This window comes from Simochromis diagramma, unplaced genomic scaffold, assembly GCF_900408965.1.
Source record: "Simochromis diagramma unplaced genomic scaffold, fSimDia1.1 OVJJ01000348.1, whole genome shotgun sequence".
In the NCBI taxonomy this organism is placed as follows: Eukaryota; Metazoa; Chordata; class Actinopteri; order Cichliformes; family Cichlidae; genus Simochromis; species Simochromis diagramma.
The window spans coordinates 1,196,038-1,219,427 of record NW_024386755.1 but is presented as its reverse complement, the minus strand read 5'-3'; the positions used below and the strand labels follow the sequence as shown (position 1 = coordinate 1,219,427).

The 23,390-nt window shown below is 38.6% G+C and overlaps 1 protein-coding gene across 1 annotated transcript in view; it reads right to left on the bottom strand.

Annotated features, from left to right (window-relative positions):
• LOC120729245 (calsyntenin-2-like) overlaps positions 1 to 23,390 on the bottom strand; it is a 320,942-nt gene that overhangs the window by 108,859 nt on the left and 188,693 nt on the right. The window contains exon 4 of the mRNA XM_040024788.1: positions 12,756 to 12,964. Within this exon, the coding sequence (XP_039880722.1) occupies positions 12,756 to 12,964 (209 nt within the window). The remainder of the gene's footprint in view (positions 1 to 12,755; positions 12,965 to 23,390) is intronic.

Below are 23,390 nucleotides of genomic sequence, written 5' to 3'. Positions count from 1 at the left end.
GTGGTTTGCCAATATTAAATGTTTTAAGAATAATAAAAAAAATAAAATAACATCATTCTGTTAGTAAACTATTGTCTGGTTTGTGTGGCAGTGATGAAGTTAGAAAGTTGCAATTGCTGTGTCCAATTTTCTACAAAAGAACTCATCCTGTGCAGTTAGATTCTCTGTTAAATTGTTCAATTTAATTCACACTTCCCAACCAGCAAAACACCTGAAATTGATTTAGGCAATTAGGGAAAATATAAGGCAGCTGTAGATTTGATCCATTTGGGTGGATCAAATGGTTTATGGCCTGGACAATAAACGCACATTTATCCTAATTTCACATTAGAAAAAAAAAGGCAGCTGTAAATGAAATTAACTGTGGTTGAATCACATTTCTCTTCTCATGGGCCAGAAACATTTTGAGACTAAACATAGCTCCCATTGGCTGAGTTGGTAGAAAAATGGAAGACATCCAGAATTTTTGGTTTGAGGAACAGCTATAATTAAAAATCAAAAGCATGCTAACACAGCAGGAAAATATTTAATGGTACATGCACACAGGGCTGAGTAGGGTTGTTTTCCATGCATGCTCTGGATTAGTCATGACTCTTGAGTACTTAAGTATGTTAATATAAAAAAAATGAGGCTAAAGACAGTTGACTACTCTTAATGGCAAAACTCAGTTTTCATCCACAGTGGTTGCTTTACTAGAAACTTGACCAGGGATCGCAATAAACTGCCAGACAGTTAAATATGAGTACTGATGCTGATGCTAGTGCTAGCTGGCTCTCTAGCTAAAAGCACCATTGTTTTTCAGCCATTGATGCTACATGTCTTGATTTCATTTTATGTTTATGTAAGTGAAATTGCTGTGTTATTACATACATATTTAAGGTTAGTCTTTTACATTGAGGTAAACTAACATAAATATCTGAATTGTTTAACACACAGTGTGTGAATGTGTGTGTGAATGGGTGGATGACTGGATATGTAAAGCGCTTTGGGGTCCTTAGGGACTAGTAAAGCGCTATATAAATACAGGCCATTTACCATTTACCATTTAACACACGCACCTTAAATCGTCATATATGTGGGCTAATCCAACCCAACCACTATTAACTGTTAGCAGATCTACTGCTACTGGCACGTATAACAGCTGATAAATGAAAATAAGTATAAGTGTGTGTTAATGTTGCATAGCTTGTCGACAAAAGCAGTTAGAATGCTAAAAACAATAACTAGCTGATCCCAGCAGAATTGGGCAGAACAACACATAACAAATATTAGGAAAATCTTAATATGTTTCATGCATCTAAAAGAAAAATAAAGTAAAAAATATATTCAAATATACACATATACAATATGTTTTAAATTTTTAAAAAAAAACTATCAACATCTCAATTTTAATTATTAGATCTGGGATCTAATAATTAAAACCTTTAATCTGGAAAAAGGCTGCAAGTTCAAAACATCCAAGTGTCATGTAGGTCTTGAGCCAGTGTTTTGGTTTTTAAACTGTTGATTTTTCTAAATGATTCATTGTTTTGAGTCCTCTATGTCCCTTGGGCTTCCTGTTTTATTTTGGTAGTCTGTTGTCTCTTATGAATTAGGTTCAGTTTGCTTCCCTTACCTTGTTACATCTAATTTCTTCTTGCTGTGTTTACCAACTGTCTCCACTCTCCCTAATCTCCCCCTTGTGTATATATTGTCTCAGTCTCCCCTTGTCTCTCGTCGGAGTCTCTGCTCATTTGTCTTCATGTCCCACTAGTCCCATGTTTCCTTAGTTTCCTTTCCCAGTTTAGGTTATTTGTTATGTCTTGGTATTTCTTTTGTACTCTCATGTTCCAGCCTAAGCTCGATTTACGTTAACTCATTCCTGTCTCTCTGCGTCATCTGCATTTTGTTCCACACTCAGCTCCACACGATCTGCAGCCCGCAGATCATGACACCAAGTACATATAAAATGCTCAGTGGAAGCATTTGGGAAGTTATTACATATTACAGAAAACAGCCTGCACATTTTTTGTGAAACATTTTATGTAATACATACCACAAACACAAATCTGAGTCTGGAGTTTCTAAATCATCAGTGGCTGGAAGTCAGATTTTATAGAGTCATAAAATGGGTATGTGATCTTTTACAGCTAAATGAGTTTCATTTTACTGCAGTCATAAGAAATATGTTATAGCTATGTTTCTGTACTCATCACTAGACTTTTACATTTATTTAGAATGGATCTCTTCTCTAGTCTGGTGCCTTGAAAAATACCCACTTTGACATTTTAGCATAAACCATAGTATCGTAAGTTAAGTATATATACTTGCCTATGCTCTCCCTTGTGGAAAATGAGAAGCAGCAGTTCCACTTGAATGTGTGTCTACTGCACGACGCTGTATATCTTAATGACATTTTAGACTTTTTAGATAACACACAACGTGTATCTGTTGCTGTCTTCTTTCCCCTTGTGCAGTTTGTTTGCTTAAAGGAGCAATGAGTATTTAATTTTAAACCATCCCAATATGTCATTGTCAAATGTCATTGTCAAATTTGATGCCTTAATATAATCACTGTAACAAATGAGATCACGGCAGAGATGACAGGTAGCCTCCGTCTCTCAAAGTGTTTGATTAGAGCTAATGTTTTTTAAAATTAAGAGCACATTTTCATTAAATCCATGCTGCCTTCTGATTCAGAGACAATGTCGCCCCTGTCTTGCCATTACCACAATTAGTCCTTTCATGTTATTATCATCCTTCAACAATGAGATTACTATTGTTGTAAATATCCTTGTTGGTTAATCAATTTCTGATATGAATCATATCAAAACCCTTATCAGTTTTAATTAGAGATTTTTTTTGTATTGTCAATTAGAATGAAATGTGGATCTGGATACCTACTGGCAATCAATAGAAATAGAAATTATCACAAAGGTTTGTCACTTTAGGCTTAAAAAGTGCACACTTTACTAGATTACATAAGGTTATCCGGGCTTGTGCGCACAAAAACTAGGAAAGTTGAATGAAATTTAGAAATTATTAAATATGTTATGTACACCTGCATTTTATTATAAATGTACTCACCATTAAACAAATCCCAAAAGGTCACACATGATACAGTTAAAAGTGAATGCTAGGAATGCTGGGAAAGCGTAATTAAACAAGAATATGCCACAGTCTGGCAGGGATTCAAAGGGAATAATGATTGCATACTCAACACCTTAGAAGGAACACCTGTTTCTCTCATGGGAAAATGAGCAGGAAGACAGACAAAAAATAAAATCCAGTTAGTGAGTTCAAAATAAAACAGGAAGTAACTAAAGAGAAGCCCAATATTATGATAATATGTAAAAAAAAAAAAAAAAAAAAGTAGGAGTAGAGTACAAGATGCAATAAACTGCCTTAAGAGAAATGATTCTGAGGTATTTTCAGCTGAATTTAAATACCACATGTTTGAAATGAAAGAGAAAAAAATCTGGAGTGTGGACAAAAATGACCTTTGCAGACCTCTGTACCGTGTTTCTTTGCTTAGGTTTAATGCCTCTAGGCTACATTTAGCCTCTACTAACATAATAGACCAAAATATTTTACAAACATGTCTCCAGCTCAGATGAGATGGGAAGAGTGGGTTGCAGTTACTGCCGCTTACTATTAGAGATGGCACGATACCACTTTTTTATGTCCGATACCGATACCGATATCATAAATTTGGATATCTGCCGATACCGATATGAATCCGATATAGTGTTTTTTAATCAACAAAACTGTTTTTTAAATAGCTTGCTGCATTTTGTATAAGTTCATACTCAAGTTTAAAACAACAACTACACTAAAGCTATTCTGTTATACCTGTATGCAAAAAAAAATATTTCATAGTTCAGCAATACTGATCAATCTAATAAACTTAAACCTACACCATCCTCCCTATTCTGGTATTTTAAAGAGTACTTAGCGTAAATATTAAGCAACCTAACTAATAGGGTTCCAACTCCCAGCAACAACAAAAATAAATAAATAAAAAATGGGGAACCACCCCTCATGCTCCACCTTATGATGCTTAATCGATGTAATCAACCTTAATTTGATGCAGTGTGAAAAAAAATGCACAGAAATCAATTATTTTTCAAGAAATATTAAATAGATTCAACATCTTTCTTCAACAAAATTGCAGACTGCACAGATGGTACCTTCCCAAAGGAAAAAGTACTATAGCTTACTAGGGTATATTAGACTTAATAGTTACTATATACAGTAATTGACTTCTATTCATTTTACATCAAATGAAAACTTTGGGTGTAAGATTTGGATAATTATTTATTAAAAGCTAGACATTTTAAATGAGAATAAGAAAGTAAAGTATGTCTTTGTGCCCCCTTTTCCCTGTTAATGCCCTATCGGCCCCCCTGGCTAAACTTTGCTAGATCCGCCCCTGCACAGTTACAGCCGTCAGCTGCGTAGAAAAAGATCCTGGAGTAGAAAGTAATATTAAATACATTCTAACAACAGCTGATCAAGCTTAAACGTGCTGCTGTTGTTCAGCCGCTGGTTTCCTCTTTCTGGTGCAAAGTGGGCCAAAAGCAAACAAGAGAGACGGACTCCCAACAGAAAAGCCGATCAGCTGATCGTTATGCAGTTTCATGATTGAAGTAGCAGCAAGAAGAGGCAGTCGCTTGTTAAGCTTAAAGCAGGAATGCTTTACAAACATTCAGAGATGGACTTACACACTTGCTTTACTTCTCTCGGGATAACTTTGTCGGAGATGAAATGCCGGGTTGCTAGCGAAGCTCCAAATGCTATCCAGACCACCGACAGGTCCCGCCACAGCCGCTCTATCACGTGATGCATACTGCTCCGACGTGCTAACGTTCTGAGGTGAGTTACGGCGTGTTGCAAGTTTTGTGAGGTGCTTTCCTGATATTTAATGGATCGGATTGCATTTTTTATTTTTCTCCGATATCCGATCCAGTAATTTAGGTCAGTATCGGACCGATACCGATACGTAATATCGGATCGGTCCATCTGTACTTACTATAAATGAAAGTGTATAAGGTCTACTTGTATCAAACTTCTATGAAAAACATACAAGAGTGAAAACAGATATAAGATCCCTTGAAAAAATATATAATGAAACTCGTATGTTTTGGATACTTACTAAAACAATATATGAAAGTAATGAGAAAGTGGCCACTTTCATGAGTAAATCATATAAGTTTTTACTATTTCTTTTCCATATGGGAAGAAGCGTTATACAGATGCAAAAACACATTTCTAAAGTACTACATCTTCATCACTGCAAAGTAAGAGAAACTGGAGCATATTCAGTAGGAACATGACTGTTCACAGCAAAGATCACAGTAAGAAAACAGCAGGCAATCCTTAAAGAGCCAAAAATTCACAGAGTAACAGCAAAACACATGCAAAAATGTAAACTTGCCACCTGTTTAAATCTTTGGTCATGGTCATTTTAAGAAAAACACTGAATAAGATGGAAAGATATGAAGGACTCTATTGTGAAAGAAACACTGCAGATTGCATTTGGTTCGCAAAAGACCACCTGGATGTATCTACAGACGTTTTGGGACAATGTTAGCAGGATAAAATACACTAGATAGACATTAAAACCTCATTGTAAGTAAAAAATGTTGTATTTTATTTGTATACCACCTTTCAAGACAAACATCACAAAGTTCTTCACAACCACATGCCCAAACATAAAAACAAGAGCTGACCAAATGCACAAAAAGGAGGATTTTTTAGGTGCTTTTTAAAAGAGACCAACTCCACAGCTGTGAAGCACGGTGGAGGGAGCGTCATGATTAAGGAGCAACGTTATCGCAGCTTAAGAGAGGTTGGGTAATGCAGCAGAACAGCGACCAATAGCACACACGTAAATCACTGAATGAGTATTATATAAGAAAATTCATATGTTGAAATGAGTACATGAGGCCTGACCATAACCCAGCGGAATCCCAAAGCATTACAAGAAATGTACTAAAAAGGTTCTGCAGACTCGTTTAAAGCCTGAATGTCTGATTGAAGGTGCAGCTGGAAGTTCTACAAGTTACTACTTTAAATTACACTTTTTTCAGTCTGCACAACTATTAATGTGTTTATTAATGAAAAGTGCAGCTCTGAATTTAGTCAAATAGTGTATAAGACTTTTATCGCCAAAGCACATTGTAATGAGTAATTATACACAAATCATGGTCATTTAAAAGGACTCACAAACCTTGTTGGCAAGTTATAATATCTCTTGACCAGGAAAATTAATATATGGCACAAAAGTACAACTAGCACAACAAAAAAATCACATCAGTGCTTCAGCTGTGTATGCATGCACAAAACTCAGATTCATCAATATTTTCTTGAGAATTTTACTTAGGTAATTATTTACAGTTTTTTTCAAAACAACCTCAGCCAGAAAGATAAAATCAAGTACAGTGGAACCCCGACTTACGAATACCCCATTTAACGAAAAATTCAAGTTACGAAGGCACTTAACGGCAATATTTCTGCCCGTGTTACAGCAAAATGCCCGCGTAACGAAATCTGCTGGCTCTGATTGGCAGAGCCCAGAATGCCTACAATGCCCAATCCCTTTCGTACTTGCACTTCGCTGTTCCACTTGAACGACATATTGCTGTTGCAGTTAGCAATTAGCCTATCGTTCACTCAAAAGGCGTGATGGGTGCTTCGACAGAATCACATGTAAAGAATGCCAAGTTTTAACTGTAAAGTAATAAATTTGAGAAACACACTCCCCTTTAAAAAGTAATCTTTTCGCTACCTGGCTTCACCAACATAAAGACCAAATGAAATAGGAGACATTCATAGAGAACATTGTTTGTACTTTATTTTTGAATGTTTAGACTCAGCTTCTTCTGTAAATACAGCACATTGAATTCATCTTTGCCATCGGATCAGCTGTGCCTTACCCTCCACCTGCTTCTTCCCTTTTCTAGAGTCTCTAGACTAGAGTCTCTTATTCATTTTTTTTCTCATCAACTGTATGTTTTAAAAATCTGAATTAAAGCCTGTGTCTCAGGGGACATAAGATTCCCTTAGGTACTGTTTTTTTTCCTCCTAGGAAACACGTTGTCTCATTTCCTCATTGGAGATTTTTTTTTGCTTTTACAGCACATTCAAGGAAAAAATGTTTGTGTGGATTCTTTTTGTGCACAGGTAAGAACATTTGTAGGTTTATAATACTGAATGAGGATCAATATCTCTGGTTCTGCAGAGAGAAATCAGAGAGGATCATTAATCTAAATATTTCCATGAATATCAGTTTGGTACTGTGTGTCACAATATTGTATCTCTGTCTTTCCCTTTTGTTGAACAACGCCTAGAGTTACCCTGCGATTCGGGTATATCCCCATCCTCAACAAACATGTTTGAATATAAAGACTTGTAAAAACTTTTGATTCTCCTACTTCTAGGTTTGGTTCAAACAGGAAGAGATAAATCACTGCTGCCAAAGTCAAATTTGAAGGCTTATTTGATTTTTGTCTGGTTTGAACTCCATCATGACAAGTCCAAGTGACGTGAGGAGAATTCGCACCTTCTTTGTGCTAGTCAATCAATCCAACCCACACGATTCAGCTTTGTAAGCCATATATATGCTGTATAAAACAATGCTTTTTGTAATGCTCCACTCAACACCTTAGAACGGACAGATAATTGGCTTGCCTCCATTGGACATTCAACATCTAGACCGCAACCAATTACTGAGAATCTCCTGACTCGTTGGTAACCACAACCCATTTTCCAAGCTGGCATCTTTTCTCGTGTTGAGCAAAGTGGATGAAGGGACCTTGTGTAGTCCTAATGTGCCTGTTAATATTTGATGAGTCTTCCACTAAAGACAGATGACAATGCTCTACACCCCACTAGAGCTGGACAGGGAGGGGGTCCCTGATGGAGAGCACTTGCGGAGTGTAAAGTGTATGGAAATTGGCTCTTATTGGCTGTGAGTTGAAATGGAGCTGGAATGAGTTACTTGTATAACAGCCTGGATGCTTCTTGAGCTTTTTCTATTGTGTGGAGAGAGGTGCAGAAGGAGCTGAATGTTGATAATGTGGTATATTTGAATACAAGTATGTGAGTAGGAGGATTAGCTGTAATTCATATTAGGAGGGCATTGTTCGCCTTCCCGTCCTCCTCGTCACCCATTCTGTCTTCCTTTCTGCTTGTTTAGAATTCCTTCCCTCCTCCCTCTGCCCTGCCCAACCTTCCCATTCCCTCCTAGCGAACATCATTGTCTCACTGTTTTGCAGCCTCATCCCATTTCACTGTTTGCTGCCTCATCTGTTGTGCTCTGCTCTCTCTTTTTTCGCAAACACACACACATAGTATGCATGCACTTACACACTCCCACCTTTCTGCATGACAGAGGTTGTTATTCCTGCTCCTTCAATTACAACATCAACTTATCCATGTCAGCAGGCTGTGCGTGCTGTGACTGCTGGTGAGGGTGGTCAGCTAGTAAATGACTGCTTTACCCTCCAGCTCACCTGCCCCATTTGCCTCTCTATCAAATCCACAAAAACACACACACGCACACAAGCAAACCGTCTCTGCACCTGTCTTTGTGAATTCATGCCATCGCCCCTTTTGTAATTACCATCTAGTTTTACCACCAAGCTTTTCTTATCTAACACTGCTAAGGCCCATTTGTCTTTGTTTACAGGACACCACTCACATTAATCCTCTCTTCTTCAATAAATAACATAAAAATACAAAATACATAAAAACATTTTTGCATTTCAAGACTTTCCAGTTTTCTTACGTTGGAGTTTTAACTAAACATTACATTAAATGCCCAAAATGAAGCTGGATATTTTTAATCACAGAGTCTACACCAGGGGTAGGGAACTCCAGGCCTCGAGAGCCTTTGTCCTGAAGGTTTTAGATGTGTCCTTGATCCAACACAGCTGATTTAAATGGCTACATTACCCACTCAACATGTCTTGAAGTTCTCCAGAGCCCTGGTAATGAACTAATCATTTGATTCAGGTGTGATGATCCAGGTGTGATGATCCGGATCCTGACAGATGCAGTGATGTGGACACTGTATCACTCTGCTGTGGTGAAACAAAAGCTGACCCCAAAGCTGCAATCTATGTTTCGACACTCATCTATGGCCATGAGCTCTGTGTAGGGACTGAAAAATTACATGGTGAATACAGAAATTTACTTCCTTCGAAGTGTGACTGGGCTCTCCTATAGAGACTAGGTGAGGAGCTTGGTCACTTGGGAGGGACCCAGAGTGGAGCTGCTACTCCTCCACATCCAATGGAGCCAGTTCAGATGACTCAAGCATTGGACGAGAATGCCTCCTGGACACCTCCTAGGTGAGGTGCTTTGTTAATGTCCTTTGGGGAGAAGGTGAGGAGGCCCTTCTCCTTGGAATAAAAGCTTCAAGTTGTTAAAGGCAAGTATAGATTTTGATGTTATAAAATATGCAATGTTCATTGCATAACTGATAATGCTTTAAGACATAATAAGTTTTGCTATTATTATTTGCTATGATAATTGCTTCTCATTGTAAATTATTTTTGGGGTCCCCAGGGATGCAACTCAGTAGTCCCTGTATGTAAATTATGTCGGTAGGATGAGGGCTAAAATTCAAAATTCGACTTATTCTTAGAAGTATTTAGGGTGCTTTGACAAGGGGATGACTGCACAAGTACCTGGTGTTGGCAGCTGCTGCTAGACTTCACCTCAGCTAATTTGAGTCACTGGACTGGAACACTTGAACATACATGTGGTGTGACAAATTATTTGGCATGCAGTAATTATATAGCTCATGCAAAAAGTCTGGCCTTTATTTTCAGTGTGTGAAATTCTAGTATTTTATTAGTATGTTACTTTGGAATAATTAACAGGTGTTGCACGTTTACAGATTGTAGATGAAACTTGTCACCAAGCTAATAAACTGCGATGATTTTGTGCAGACCCATTAACACAGTGGACAATATTTGCATTTCCCTGCCATCACAAGTGAAAGGAGGTGTTCAGGCTGGACTCGAAGCCAAAAAAATCTAATTTTTCAGGAACAAGACAGGACAGACGAAACTGTGTTTACAAAGCGTATTATTACTATACAGAGCTATCAGAGGTCTGCTGAAATCTGCATGACTGCAGCATGTAGTTCCATTTCTTCAAAGGTGGCGATCAGGCTATGGTGTAGTTTATGATGTCGATTATAGGGCTATACAGTAGCTATCAGTGTTGTCTCATTACTCCAAAAAAGTAACGTATGACACATTACTTGATATAAAAAAAAAAGTAATTTGTTACAGTACTTGTTAAATTACCCCTTGTTAAATACTTTCTCATTAGTCCGTAAAATGACCTGAAATGCATCGTCTCATAATAACCAGTAAGGAATATATACCTCAATATAGTGTACAGTCCAACACACCAACACAAAACACACACACACACACACACACATATATATATATATATATATATATATATATATATATATATACCATAATGAAGCCACACATATGTATTGTTTTAGTGTTTACTGTGAAAACAAAGCCAACAACACAAGTTGTCTTAAGAAACTTAAAAGCAATATTGAAGGTGATTGAACAGGTAGAAACATGGGCTGACTGCCCATCACTGTTTTTGTTACCCGCTAAAGACAGCACTCAGCATGCCAACAAAAAGCTACCCAAGAACCCAGACTTATGCTAAAGCTGTTTGTGGAGATGCCTGCAAAGAGCTGAGGCTTTGTTAACATTGTAACGCAGTTGTTTCTGTCCTGGACAGAGTTTGCACTTTGCCATCAAGCTCTTGTCCTTTTGTGCAATAAAAAATAATAGTGCAGTAAAAGTCTCTGCTGTAGACTGCTCCACCATTTTCCTTCTCCTGCACACAAATCATCTGACTGTAGTGTGCAGGAAAAAAAGCATATCTTTTTTTCTTTCAATCCACCTGGGGTGGGGATAACTGAAAAGCAAGTAATTAGTGTTACTGTACTAAATTAACCCTCCCATATTTAACCATATTTAATGGGATCTTATCAAAATACCATTAACCTGCTTGCTAACATTAGCATGTTAGCAAGCATGGAATGTAGTGCAACATCTCCCCTGGTGCAGCAATACAGCATGAATACTGTATTTACTGTTTCCCTAAATCAGTGTTGCAGCAGCAGAGTGGTAAAGGTTCACTCTGAAGTGTTTTGTGGCTTCAAAAACCTATAGTTTGTCATCTCTCTAGTTCCGCCTGCATTGCATTTCATTGTCTCAGTGGTAACAGAGGCGAACCACCCCCACCAAGCAAGTCCCTTTCTTTAATGCAAGTTTAGTGATTACTTTACTTTTTTAAGCATCTACAGTACAAAGGAAGAGGTTGTTTTAAGCTTAGGAAAAAGAATACCCCGTGTTTTTATGGGATTTTCGGTCTATTTAAAAATTACAACATCACTAGTTTTTTCCTTGCTTGTTTAGATTTTTCCTGCTATACTTTGCAGTGTGCTTATGTCCCCGAACCAGTCTCACCACTTACTCTCTCTCTCACAGGCAACCTCCACTTTTCTCCCACCATCTTCTCCTCTCCCTCAGGTACTCTTGAGTTCAAGAGCTCTCAAAGCCTTTTTCCTCAGCGGTCAATAGCTAAGCAAGACCCCTTGAAATGGAGAGAGCGTGCACAGGCTGCAGCCTCGCTCCTGTATCATTCACGGAGCAGTTTGGCCCACACCTCACTCAGTCAGCCTTTTTACTGCAGCACCTCAACAGTCAGGAACTCTCTGCTGGCAGTAGTAAAAATTGAAACAGTAATGTGCCTTTCATCTCTGTATTTTAGGCAAAAGAGTTTATGTACCGTCTCGGTGGCACTAATGCAGCAGCCGTATTTGAGTTGCCTGTCTAAAAAGTATATGACACAGTAAGTCCAGTGTTAAAGTGTATGCTCATGTAATATGTTACATTCTAAGTATGAACTATTATTACATTCACAATTTAAAATTGAACAATTGTAATGGTAATAAGACAGAAGGTCAGTACACACAAAAACAGTGGAACCACATTTCACAATAGATTTTGTGGGCATTTTCGTATTTGAGTTTGTGGCTCATGATAACATTTAACTTTTGTTTAGAGAATAATGATTAATAGCTACCTATGTAGCAAAGTACAAGTAGCAACTCAGCAAAGTTAAGTAAATTTGCGGGGGTATGTGAGCGTGTCCTTAGATTTTTCTTTGTCTCCGTGTGTGTGTGTTTGTCTATATAATGTTTGTGTGTGCACAGACTTCTGTGATCTGATTTGTGGAGAGTGATGGCTCTCTGAGCAAAGCTTGACTTTGTCCTTGGAAAGACTAAAGAGTGCATTTTACCCCCAGGGAGAGATATCTGTCAGAGTATTAAGTTTTTCTACTAGAGCGTATGCAGGTATGTGTGTTCACTTCTCCCATGGCTCTAAAGTGAGTACGGATGGATGGGATTTTCAGATCATGCGTGTTGTGGCGTTATGTGAGAAATGTGTTTTTACATCTTTTGTATATCAGATGAAGAGCCAAGGGAAGGCAACAAACTTTAAACTTGATTTGGAAGATCTTTTTGGACTTGTGGGAAATCAGTGAAATAGGTGAAGCAGAACTTCGAGAGAAAATGGGTACACAAAAGTTTCAAGGAAAGTGTTTCAAAATAAAACTTACAGCGCACTGAATATGACCGGTAACAGCGTAGCTTCTTTGTGACAAGTATTACAAAAACTCCCGAATGCGTTTAATACTTGGCCCCAACTTCTACTCACCGTTACGATCGATGGCGAAGGGTGTGTTAGTAGTGGTGATCTGGTAGTTGCAGATCTGGCTGTATTGTGGGGAGCAGTCCTGATCAGTAGCCTCCACTTGCAGGATATTGTCATAAATCTTGCCCTCTGTCACTGCTGCTTGATACTGGGGCTCCCGAAACACTGGGGCAAACTCATTGACATCGTTGACCTGAATGTGCACCACTGCCCTGTAAACAGCAGGGGAGAACAGTAGATAATCATGTCAGTCGCTGTGAAGAAGTGAACACAAATGATTTTTCTAATTACAAGCCAGATTTTCAATAAACCAACGATGTAAAAGATCTGCAAACATTTAAACGCCTTAGTATAAAGGCAAAAGTGAAACTGAGAAATGATATTGTTTCCTTTGAAAAACACATACTAAATTAAACCAAGTTAATTAACCTCATTCCTTGTGGTTAATTATTATGTTGACTGGGTATAAAGAAAGCATCCTAGAAGTATTGGAAATTACTGTGCCGACTCAGGAACACTTCTGAAGTTCAGACACAGTGTACAAACTGGTTTGTTGCTGCATCTAAAAATGCAAGTTAAAACTGCAAAGCATAACACACAGGGCAGAAATGCTGCCTTGTGAGGTTTTCTCTGGAGACGATATTAAAACTAAAGAACATATCTAATTCAAACATCTGTCAGGGAAACAATAATACTGAAGGATATACAGTCAAGTGAAAATGAAAGTTTCCACTCCATGCAATCCTGTGAAACACTAAGTACAGTACTCAGTAGCTTAAAACCCCTTTCAGGAGCAATAATGTGATGTATTTGTTGTTTGAATGAATTTATCAGTCTCTCACATTGCTGTGGATGAATTTTGGTCCGCTCTTGTTTACAAATTACTTTAGCTCATTGAGGGTTAACACGCAGAGCTCTGCTAAGTTCCACAACAACATTATAAGTAGGTTGAGATCTGGACTTCCATTTGGCCATTGCAACCCCTTGGTTCTTTCCTTTTTTTAAACATTTTTATTGGCTGTGTGCTTGGCCTCATTGTCCTGTTTCATCAAATTTCCCTCAAGCTTTAGCTGTCAGACCGATGGCCTGACATTTGACCCTAGAATACTTGGTACACACAGAAATTCATGACTAACTCCATGACTGTGAGGTGCCCAGGTGGTCTAGCAACAGAACAAACCAAATCATCACCCCTCCACCAACATGCATCACAGTGCTTCACAGTTGGTATAAGGTTTTTAAACTGTTATCTGTGTTTGCCCGATGTGGTGCTGTGCAGTTTGACTAAACAGCTCCACTTTGGTCTCCTCTGTCCAAAGAACATAATTCCAGAAGCCTTGTAGTTTGTTCCGATCTAACTTTCCCAACATAAGCCACGCTGCCATGTTGTTTTCAGAGAGAATTGGCTTTCTTCTGGCAACACTTCCAAACAAACCATACTTGATCACTATTTTCAAATAGTCCTGTCATGAACATCAACGTTTAACATGCTAAATGTGTCTGACATGAAGCTCAGACTCAAGAGGCTCTGGAGTTTTGTTCACTTGCTCTTAGGTCATGGTCTGTCCTTTGGGTGAATTTACCAGCATGTCCACTCCTTGGAACATTTTGGCATTGTGTTAATACACACCTGAATGCTGCTCCAGACCAGCAAACTGTCCAAACTCCTGCTTTTGTAGCAGTTCTTACAATTGCTGATAATCAGTTAATCAAGTGCATTTGATAAACAGCAACTGGCTGTTTATTGTCCACATCCCTATGGAAGCAGTAGGGGTGTGCTTAGTTTTCCACAGGACTGCACAGGACTTGTTATTTCAACAAGATAACAGTTAATCACATTCTGCACGAATAAACATTCCTAGTGCTACAATGGCCTCCAACAGTTCAGAGCTGTGACCCATTGAAAAAATGGCATATTTTCAAAATAACATTAGAACAAAGAAGTCTCAAATTGTTGTGCATCTAAACTTCGATATCAAGCAAGCATGGGAAAACATTTTTCTTTTAAAACTACAGCAGCTGGTTTCCTCAGTTCCCAAATGGTTACAGTGTTGAAAGTCGAGGTGATGCAATGCAGTGGTAAACATGCTCATTCTGAAACCTGAAACCATTCTTTAAAAATGTCTTTGGCATCCTTTATTTAAACAATACAGCAGTACAATATGCTGTACTTTCTAAATTTGTATTGAGTTATTCGGTTTATTTGTTTGCACATAACTGCATTCTTATTTTTATTTACTTTAAAGCATCCCCATTTTGGAAACAGGGCTGAAGGAGAAAGTAAATTAATTGTATATAAATATATCTACTCCACATCTTGTTTTCTTAGAACATGTGTCATGTTTGGTTAGGCTCAAGCTTTAACAAGCTTGATTTAAACTTATATGAACTGTACAGAATTAGTACAGTTAAAAACTTGCAGGACACCGGCCCTTGAGGCCTGGAGTTGGACACCCCTGCCCGTGATGCATCGTAGAGAAGGCAGGATATCTCATGCTCTTCATGACTCCCTCAACTATTAAAGATGAAGGAAAAAAATCACCATAGCACTCCTTTAAAGACATTTCAAAATAGTAGATAACAAGGAACCATCACCTGCACATTAATGAACTCAAATATTCACGTTCATGAAATATTAACCCAATCAAAACTCGTGCAGCCAATTTTTTTTATAGCAACTTTCAGAAAAACAACATTTAATTAAGGTTTGTTGTCTTTATTTTCAATGTGGCATTTTTATCCCCAAAAAGAAAATAAAAGGAAGCGTGAAAGAACACACAGTAAAAGAACTTTATGAATGGGGAGAGGCTGTGTGTATTTATTGTTTTCAGCCTCAGTCCACCCAAAAATGGGAAATGGCTTACAAGGCTAAATACGTCTTCCACAGCCATGCATAAAGGACTAATTACAGCTTCCTAGATAATTGCTAAATTTGGATAGTTCAGGGCAGAGTTCGCATCAGCAGGTGATGGATTAGCTCAGTAACCACTAGTCACATTGTGCTTTGTGTAATACACAATGTAGTCTGACCTAAAGCACTGTTTTGATTGTGTTTTGGTGCCAAAATAAGATAAAGCGAACCCCCAGATCACTTCATCTGCCAGATTCTTGCTTGCTATGCAGAATCTCCATCAAGCGCATCAAACTGCACTAATTAATTATTCCATAAATGATTTATCAACAGTTATTCATGGATAGTCACACATCATGTAAACTCCTCACCATTCATCACCTCAAAATGTCTTCATCAATATTCTCCAGAAAGCAACAGATTGCATGATCAGTCCTTCAGTTCATTGACTGACAGTTGATGATGGATGGCAATGTGCTACAATAATTTGCTTTTGGAATGCTTCAGAACAGCAAAGCCCAAGTAATACCTTGCTTTAAGCCACAAAGGGGTGGAGATGTGGCTTATGGGACTCGAGCTGGGTATGTAATGACGGTGAAATTATCCTATTCAAAGAAGCAGTAGATATTTCTCCAACGGTGGTTGGTTGAAGACAGAGACTGGACAACAAAGACAAAGCCAGCGGGGAGGGAGAGCGCAGGCAGAGCGCAGGCAGAATTGATTTTTATACTGCCTTATCGCACCCTGTCACAAGTCCACAAACACAGGCTATGATTTGTTTTTGAGCTTCTATTCACATGCTTGAATTATTTAACAGAACACAGAAAGGCCTAAACAACTCATGAAGAAAAGCTATTAAAAAAGACGTGACAAAAGGGCAGAGACAGTAACTACTGTTAAGTACATTTACTTAAGCAAGTTCGCTGAAGTACAAACTAATTTTGAGAATTTCTTTTTTTAAACTTTTAGTTTCTGCTCCAATCGTGTTTTGAGTAACTGGTGTCAATATGCATCTATTTACACTGTATTGTCTTCACTCACACATCCAAATGATTGAATTTAGAAGCTCCAATCACAGGTTTATAAAATCAAGTATCTTTCCATGCTTCTACAAACATTTGTGAAAGAATGGAATTTAAAGAATGCCAAGAGGTCAACAACTTTCTGCAAAGTCAGGCGCAACAAGCCTACAAACTCAAGTCGCCTGCAGATTAGCTCAAGAACACTGTGCAGAGAGCTTCATGGAATGAGCTTCTATTGCCAAGCCTTACATCACCAAGCACAATGCAAAGCGTTGGATTGACAGACATTGATGGTCACTTTTTTTAATTCTTCATGAGTTGTTTCAGTGGTCTCCTGGGAAACGTAGCGTCCTGTCATTAATTTAAAATGTGATTTTGTCATGTATCACTCACCTAAACAATGTTGCAGACCAAGCAGGATTAGCCCAGTGTTAATAGTGATGCTAACAGCAGTAGAAAAAGCACTGACAGATGATGGTGGCACCAGAATGTGCCGTAAATCCCTCTGCCAGCCTTGTTTTGTCATATTAATGACACTTGCTCATAAACACCCCCTCCCCTCACTGTGCCACTCTCCCCAGTGGTGAAAGAGGAAACATATGCTCTACTCCTTTGGGGTTTGTACAGAAAGACTCATCTGTGTGTGTATGTGTGTGTGTGCATATGTGTGTGTGATTATGAATTTGTTCACACAAATGCATGATATATAACTAACTGCTATAACTGCAAAAATGTCTGGGTGCCTGTGTATCTCTGCTGATGCTTCACATCTGTCTCAAACAGACGCCTGGCTCTCTGGGGCAAGTCTTACTTGTGTGTGTCTCTATGCACGCGTGCGTGTATGTGTGTGTGTTGTCATAGTGCTGGAAGATTGCCAAGCTAAGCCCAAGGCTGCTATCCCTCCCTGTGACAGGCTCCAACTCATAAGGAGGGGTCCACAATGAGTCAGAGTGACACAGAAAGACAGTGGGGGGTTAAATGCCCCTATGGGTGAATGATCACACCACCTTTAAACAAAGAGGATTAAAAAAGTTGCACCATGGGGGATAGTTAGTTGAAAAGAAAAGTCAAAGGTTAAACAAACTATATAATCCCACTGAGTGGGGAAACTACATTTGAGTTCCTCTTGTCACTTAGCATTTATAAGTGACAAGAGGAACTCAGAGGAACTCATTTATACACAGTGCCTGATTCACACTGTTTGTAAAACATTTACACTGCTAGATGTGGCCGGCTATACAAGGACACACACACAGTAACAACTGTACTTGTAAATCCTATTACTCTAAAATGCATTTTGACATCCTTCAGTTTCCCTTAATGCTGACAAAGCACTAGTGCAATAATTTCACTTTCCCAGTTTGTCATTCCAACAGGTCATCTGACTGTTTAGATAACAAGTACAACAGAACAGAAAAGCACATGGAATCGCAACAGATGACCGTCCCCCCCTGAGCCTGGTTCTGCTGGTGGTTTCTTCCTGTTAAAAGGGAGTTTTACCTTCCCACTATCGCCAAGTGCTTGACTGTTTGGGGTTTGTATTATTGTAGGGTCTTTACATTACAATATAAAGGCTTTGAAGTGACTGTTGCTGTGATTTAGTACAATGTAAATAAAAATGAACTTAACTTAATGACGTTTTTGCAATTGGGAAAAAGTAAACAGTCTGGTCGCCAAAGTGCTTGCTCATAGGGGGTCATATGATTGTTGGGTGTTTCTCTGTATCTATGAAGCGCCTTGAGGCGACTTTTGTTATGATTTGGCGCTATATAAATAAAATTGAATTGAATTGAATTGAATTGGTTAACACATCTGGCATGCATGTGAAAGGTCACTGGTTTGAGAATGGTAGGACACACAAAGAGAGCCTTAGAGGGGCAAAAGTTAGTGAACTTGTGCTGCTTCCAACACCAGACAAATAGGATTCTTGCATCAGGCATAAAAACTGTGCTAAATCAAATTAAGATCAACCTGCTTTTGCCACCCCTTAGTTAATAAGGGAGATCCCAGAAGTACATATAGTGATTAGCGTACTGTATATTTCATTGAAGTTGCAAATATGCCTTGAAGCCACTTTTAACTGCAATAGGTAGCTATCAGAGTTTTTTTCCCAGTATCATGTCAACTAAAGAACAGTCTCTTCCTAAACCTAACCAAGTATATTTTTGGTGCCTAAATAGGTTGTAGTTTTGGTTTTATCTAAACTTAACAAGTGGATGAGAAATGGAAAAACATCTAAGCACTAAGTACTGCATGAAAACCATCTCATGTCTGAGAAGCTTGGGCCTTAATCTCCATCAGCAAACAAAGATTGTTAGTAGGTTTGTAGGTGACACCTTGCCTTCATAGGAAATATTCAAGGCTCTGGTTGCATAGGTAAGCCTCTTGTATATTTTCAGCCCAGTCACTGTTTCCACTGCTTGCCTGTTTTCATTGCAAAGTTGAAAGTAGTTTAAATCAGTATACACCTATTTTGCTGTGCTAGTGGGTATTTTCTTCTTCTTTATTATAAAAATAAATAAATAATCTCTTCGCTTCTTATTTTGCTGTGGTTGGTGGATCAAGGCTAAGGGTAAACATGTCTGGTATCTGACAGAATGGCAGTATTTGACATCTAGGGATGAGAACTTGTTGAAAGAAACCAATCTGTGCATAGACCTGTTGTCAAAGCCAACATTTTGTTGATGGCTCACAGCACCATGACCTCCCCACTCTGAAGTCTCTAAGGTTCTACTTTACTTTCCTCCTTTGAGACATGTTCATAATGGATGTTATATATTTAACACTTGAACAAACTTATGATATTTTGGGGGTATTTTCTGAAAAGACTGAATCAACAAAGTTCATTCCATCTCTGATATTTGAGTTACTAGTTATGTTGTGAACATCTGGAAAAAATATCATCTCACAGCAGCTGATCCCCTTTCTGCTCCTACAACTGGCTCTTTCATGTAGCTCATGCTACTTAAGCTGCTTTCACCTGCCCACAGCTGATTTGCACCTGCTAGCTGCTATGCAACCCACCCCCACCGCAGCTCCTCCTTTCGATCTGTATCTGACTTAAATATAACGGTCGTCTTTGATGCCTACGCCGTTCTGTGCTGGGGTCTTGGTGTTGTTCTCTCTGCCTCCAGCTCTCCATGTATGCACATACAAGGACAGAGAGGTGAGCACTCCCCACCTTATGCATTCCACGTACACGCATGGAAGGTAGGTAGGTCCCAGAACAAAGCCAAGCTGCCAAATATAAATTACTGCACATGGAAATCTCAGTCTTTTTTTCAGTAATGGTGCTGACTGAAATAGTATTCCTGAATAGCAACATGATGGAGGGCATCAGTCTTCCTCTATGTTCCCTCAAAATTAATCAAAATACAATATTAGTATGCTCCTGTTGTTAACTTTCTTCATTCAAACAGCTACATCAAAAGTAGTAAATGACCAAAGAGTTTAAAGTGCTTCTAACAGCATCTAATCAGTCTTCTAGAACTGAACGCAGCATGCATAAAATACACAATTGTGTAACTTTGTTTTGCTTAATAACCCCAGTTGCCTGAATGCAGTCTCATTTACATAGAACACTGTATATCTAATAAAAGGAAGTAGTCGGTCTCTTTTCAATGATGTAAGTATCTCAGAAAATAAAAAGCATCCCAAGCAGTTGAGATGTATTTAAGTGCCAGGTGGGATTTCAACCCAGTTAAACCATACGCCGACACAATCAGATACCAGCTGCATGTTAAAGGCAGGCGATGCATGTTAATGTCAGGTTAGCATTGTTCAAAGCTTATTACATATTCATCTGTGCTCATTATTTATAAACACTGGCACTCAAACAGACTGATAGTATTGAACGCTTCCAATACACACACAAGTCAACATCCAACATAAAGGGAAAGGACTCAATTAATCTTTGACAAGAATTAGTCGAGAGGCTGAATCGTCAGATTCCTCGTGCAAGACCGGAATGGGAATAAACAACCCCAACTATGGCAGTGGGATCAATGCACAACACAACACAGGATAGTAACTTCAGCACTATGCAAGGAAATTGCATTTCCATATCGACAAGAATCCTCCTCGGAAGCAGCCACAAGAGACTCCACGGAGGCCGGCGTAATCTCAATAGGAGGTGATTTCGCTGCAAGGTAATCCAGTTCAGTTTTCAGCTTCGTGAGCCAATCCTCCTGACTTCACATGTGATACTATTGATCCAACCTGTGACTGATGGCGGCTTAAAGAGACAACCAGAGAGCTGGAATCTTTATAGAGTCGTCACTGGAACTACAACCTAAGCCAAAGTCATAAACAGTTTTATGTCCCATATGTAAAAACACCTAAGCCACAACATTAAAAAAGTAGACTAATAGACTGAGATACACCAGATATCTGCCATTACTATTACTATCTATCTATCTATCTATCTATCTATCTATCTGTCTATCTATCTATCTATCTATCTATCTATCTATCTATCTATGTATATGCGATATATTACACATATTACAAAATAGCTTCATATAAAAAAAAACATACAGGTAATATGCATTGTTTTTTCCCAATGTATCCAGCAATGAGATTATGAACTTGTGCTATAATTAAATGTCATTTCTGTGCTCAAGAAGTATCTCAGTATCTCAGGTTTGTTTTCCAAGTTACGTCTTCTAAAACTGGTAGTTTAATGAATCTCAGAGAACGTCTGTTTGCATTCTTTGTTTGTTGTGTTCCCAGCACTTCTCTCTGTTTCATCTTTATTATACCTGTTGATGTTACTTCTTTTCTTGATAAAAGTTTATAGAATTTATATAACATTGTGTTTGTTTGTTTTTAGTAGTTTCCACTATAGCTGTTAATAATCTATTTAAAATAGAAGACTACATATTATGCACGTCTCTTTTTTCTCACTAATCTAAAGCCCATGAATTGAAAACAATGTTTTAAGCATTTGGTCCAAATCTGGGTCTCAGATCTCAAAGTAGTGCAAATATTGTATAATAACATATTTTAATAAAACTATATAATACATAAAAAAGTAAAATAGTTATGACTGAATGTCCTGTTGCTTAACTCTGCTGACGAGCACCTCAGTGTCAGTGGATGTGTATTAACACCTGACTGTGGCTTGAATCGTGGATAGGAACAGGTTTCACTTTCTTTTGTCTGGTAAGCGATGCAGGCAAACACAGATGGCGCACTTCCTGCTGGTGCAAATTCATAATTGAAACGTGTAGCATATATTCCCCCATTACAATCTGTGAGCTGAGGATAAACAACATATTTCTACACGAGATGTGTATTCTCTTTCTTTCTTTTTTTTTCTTGGCTTGGTGGGAATAATAGTCACGTCAACTAACAGGTTTTGACAGAATGAGGTTTCACTCATATTAGCATCAAGTGTGACAAGTGAGAAGTTAAGATTCTTGGTAGAATAAAGAGCCGACGCACTGACAGGGCAGTATCTGCGAGGAGTCCCCTGGTTTTCTCACTGCAGAAATTTATCATGACAGCTTATGCTAACGAGGCACAGCGTTTGGCACACTTCTTCACACACGAGGAAGTGACTTTCTTCCCTTTTTTTCTTTTTTTTTAATGTTGAAAGGTGCTTTTAGGAGAGTATCTGTGAGTCGGTTATGAGATGCAAAATCAGCCTATCTATCCCCAGTTACACTGTTTGCCTTATTTGTATGTAAATGTAGGTATATGAGTGTGAATTTGTCTCGGCATTTGGGGTTTGAGAGTGTGTCTGTGTGTGTGGGCGTGCGTGGCTGTCCTTCAGCTGGCTGTTCAGTTGGATAATTAGCTTTTCATAAATGCGGCGAGGTTAGAACATGCAGGCTTCTAATGATGACTTTAATAACTACCGTACTGCCGAGCACAGTGTGCGAATGTGTGGCTATTTAGGGACACGAGAAAACATATGTGTGTCTACATTGAGTCTAGAGTTTCTTTTGAACACATACACAAATGAACACACACATCCAGGAACACCTAACCTTGTGAATGTATTACCCTTCTTGACAGCCTCCAGGCTCTTAACCCCTGGGCCAGTGTTAAATACACGTGTCACGGTTAGGTGTGAGTCCTGGGAGGAATTATGAATATGACTTGCTTTGTAAGGCAGTGAAACGTCCCCTACGCCTAATTACTCTGTAGAAATGGCACAACTTTGTGTCAAGAGAGGGGAGCGGGAAAAGGCGAGCTATACTCCTTATAGACAAACTTCTAGTCTTCTGTTGCTTATGATTGCTATAACTTGGTTGGATTTCAAGTGTGCCCATCCCAAAGGCTCAGTGCTTACATCTGTAGCTGCAACTGTGACTTCTGAGCTTTCTATTTAATGTTTCACAGGAGCACCGGCAAAAGAAAAAAATCATATAATGAGTTACCCTTAACGATTATAGAAAAATCTCAGACGTAACTTTTGATCCCTTCCTGATTAAAAAGTTGGAACGATCAGCCCTAAAACAATAAATCTGGGGGTTTAAATAAACGCTGACTTTACAGCTGTTTAGTTCTACTCGGCAGAGATCTAGAATAATAACCATATTTCTTTTGTCAGAACATAAAACCACACAAAACCTTCAATGATACAAGAAATATTGGGTATGGAGAGAAAGGAGAGAAAGAAAATTTGGGTCACAGTCAAGCTGCAACCTCAGATGTTGAAAATTGCATCTAACTCCTTCTTGCATTTGCTCTAATGGCCACGAGTCTGACAGCAAAAGGGAGTCTCCATGAACTATTTTGTTAAAATGCCCAACTACC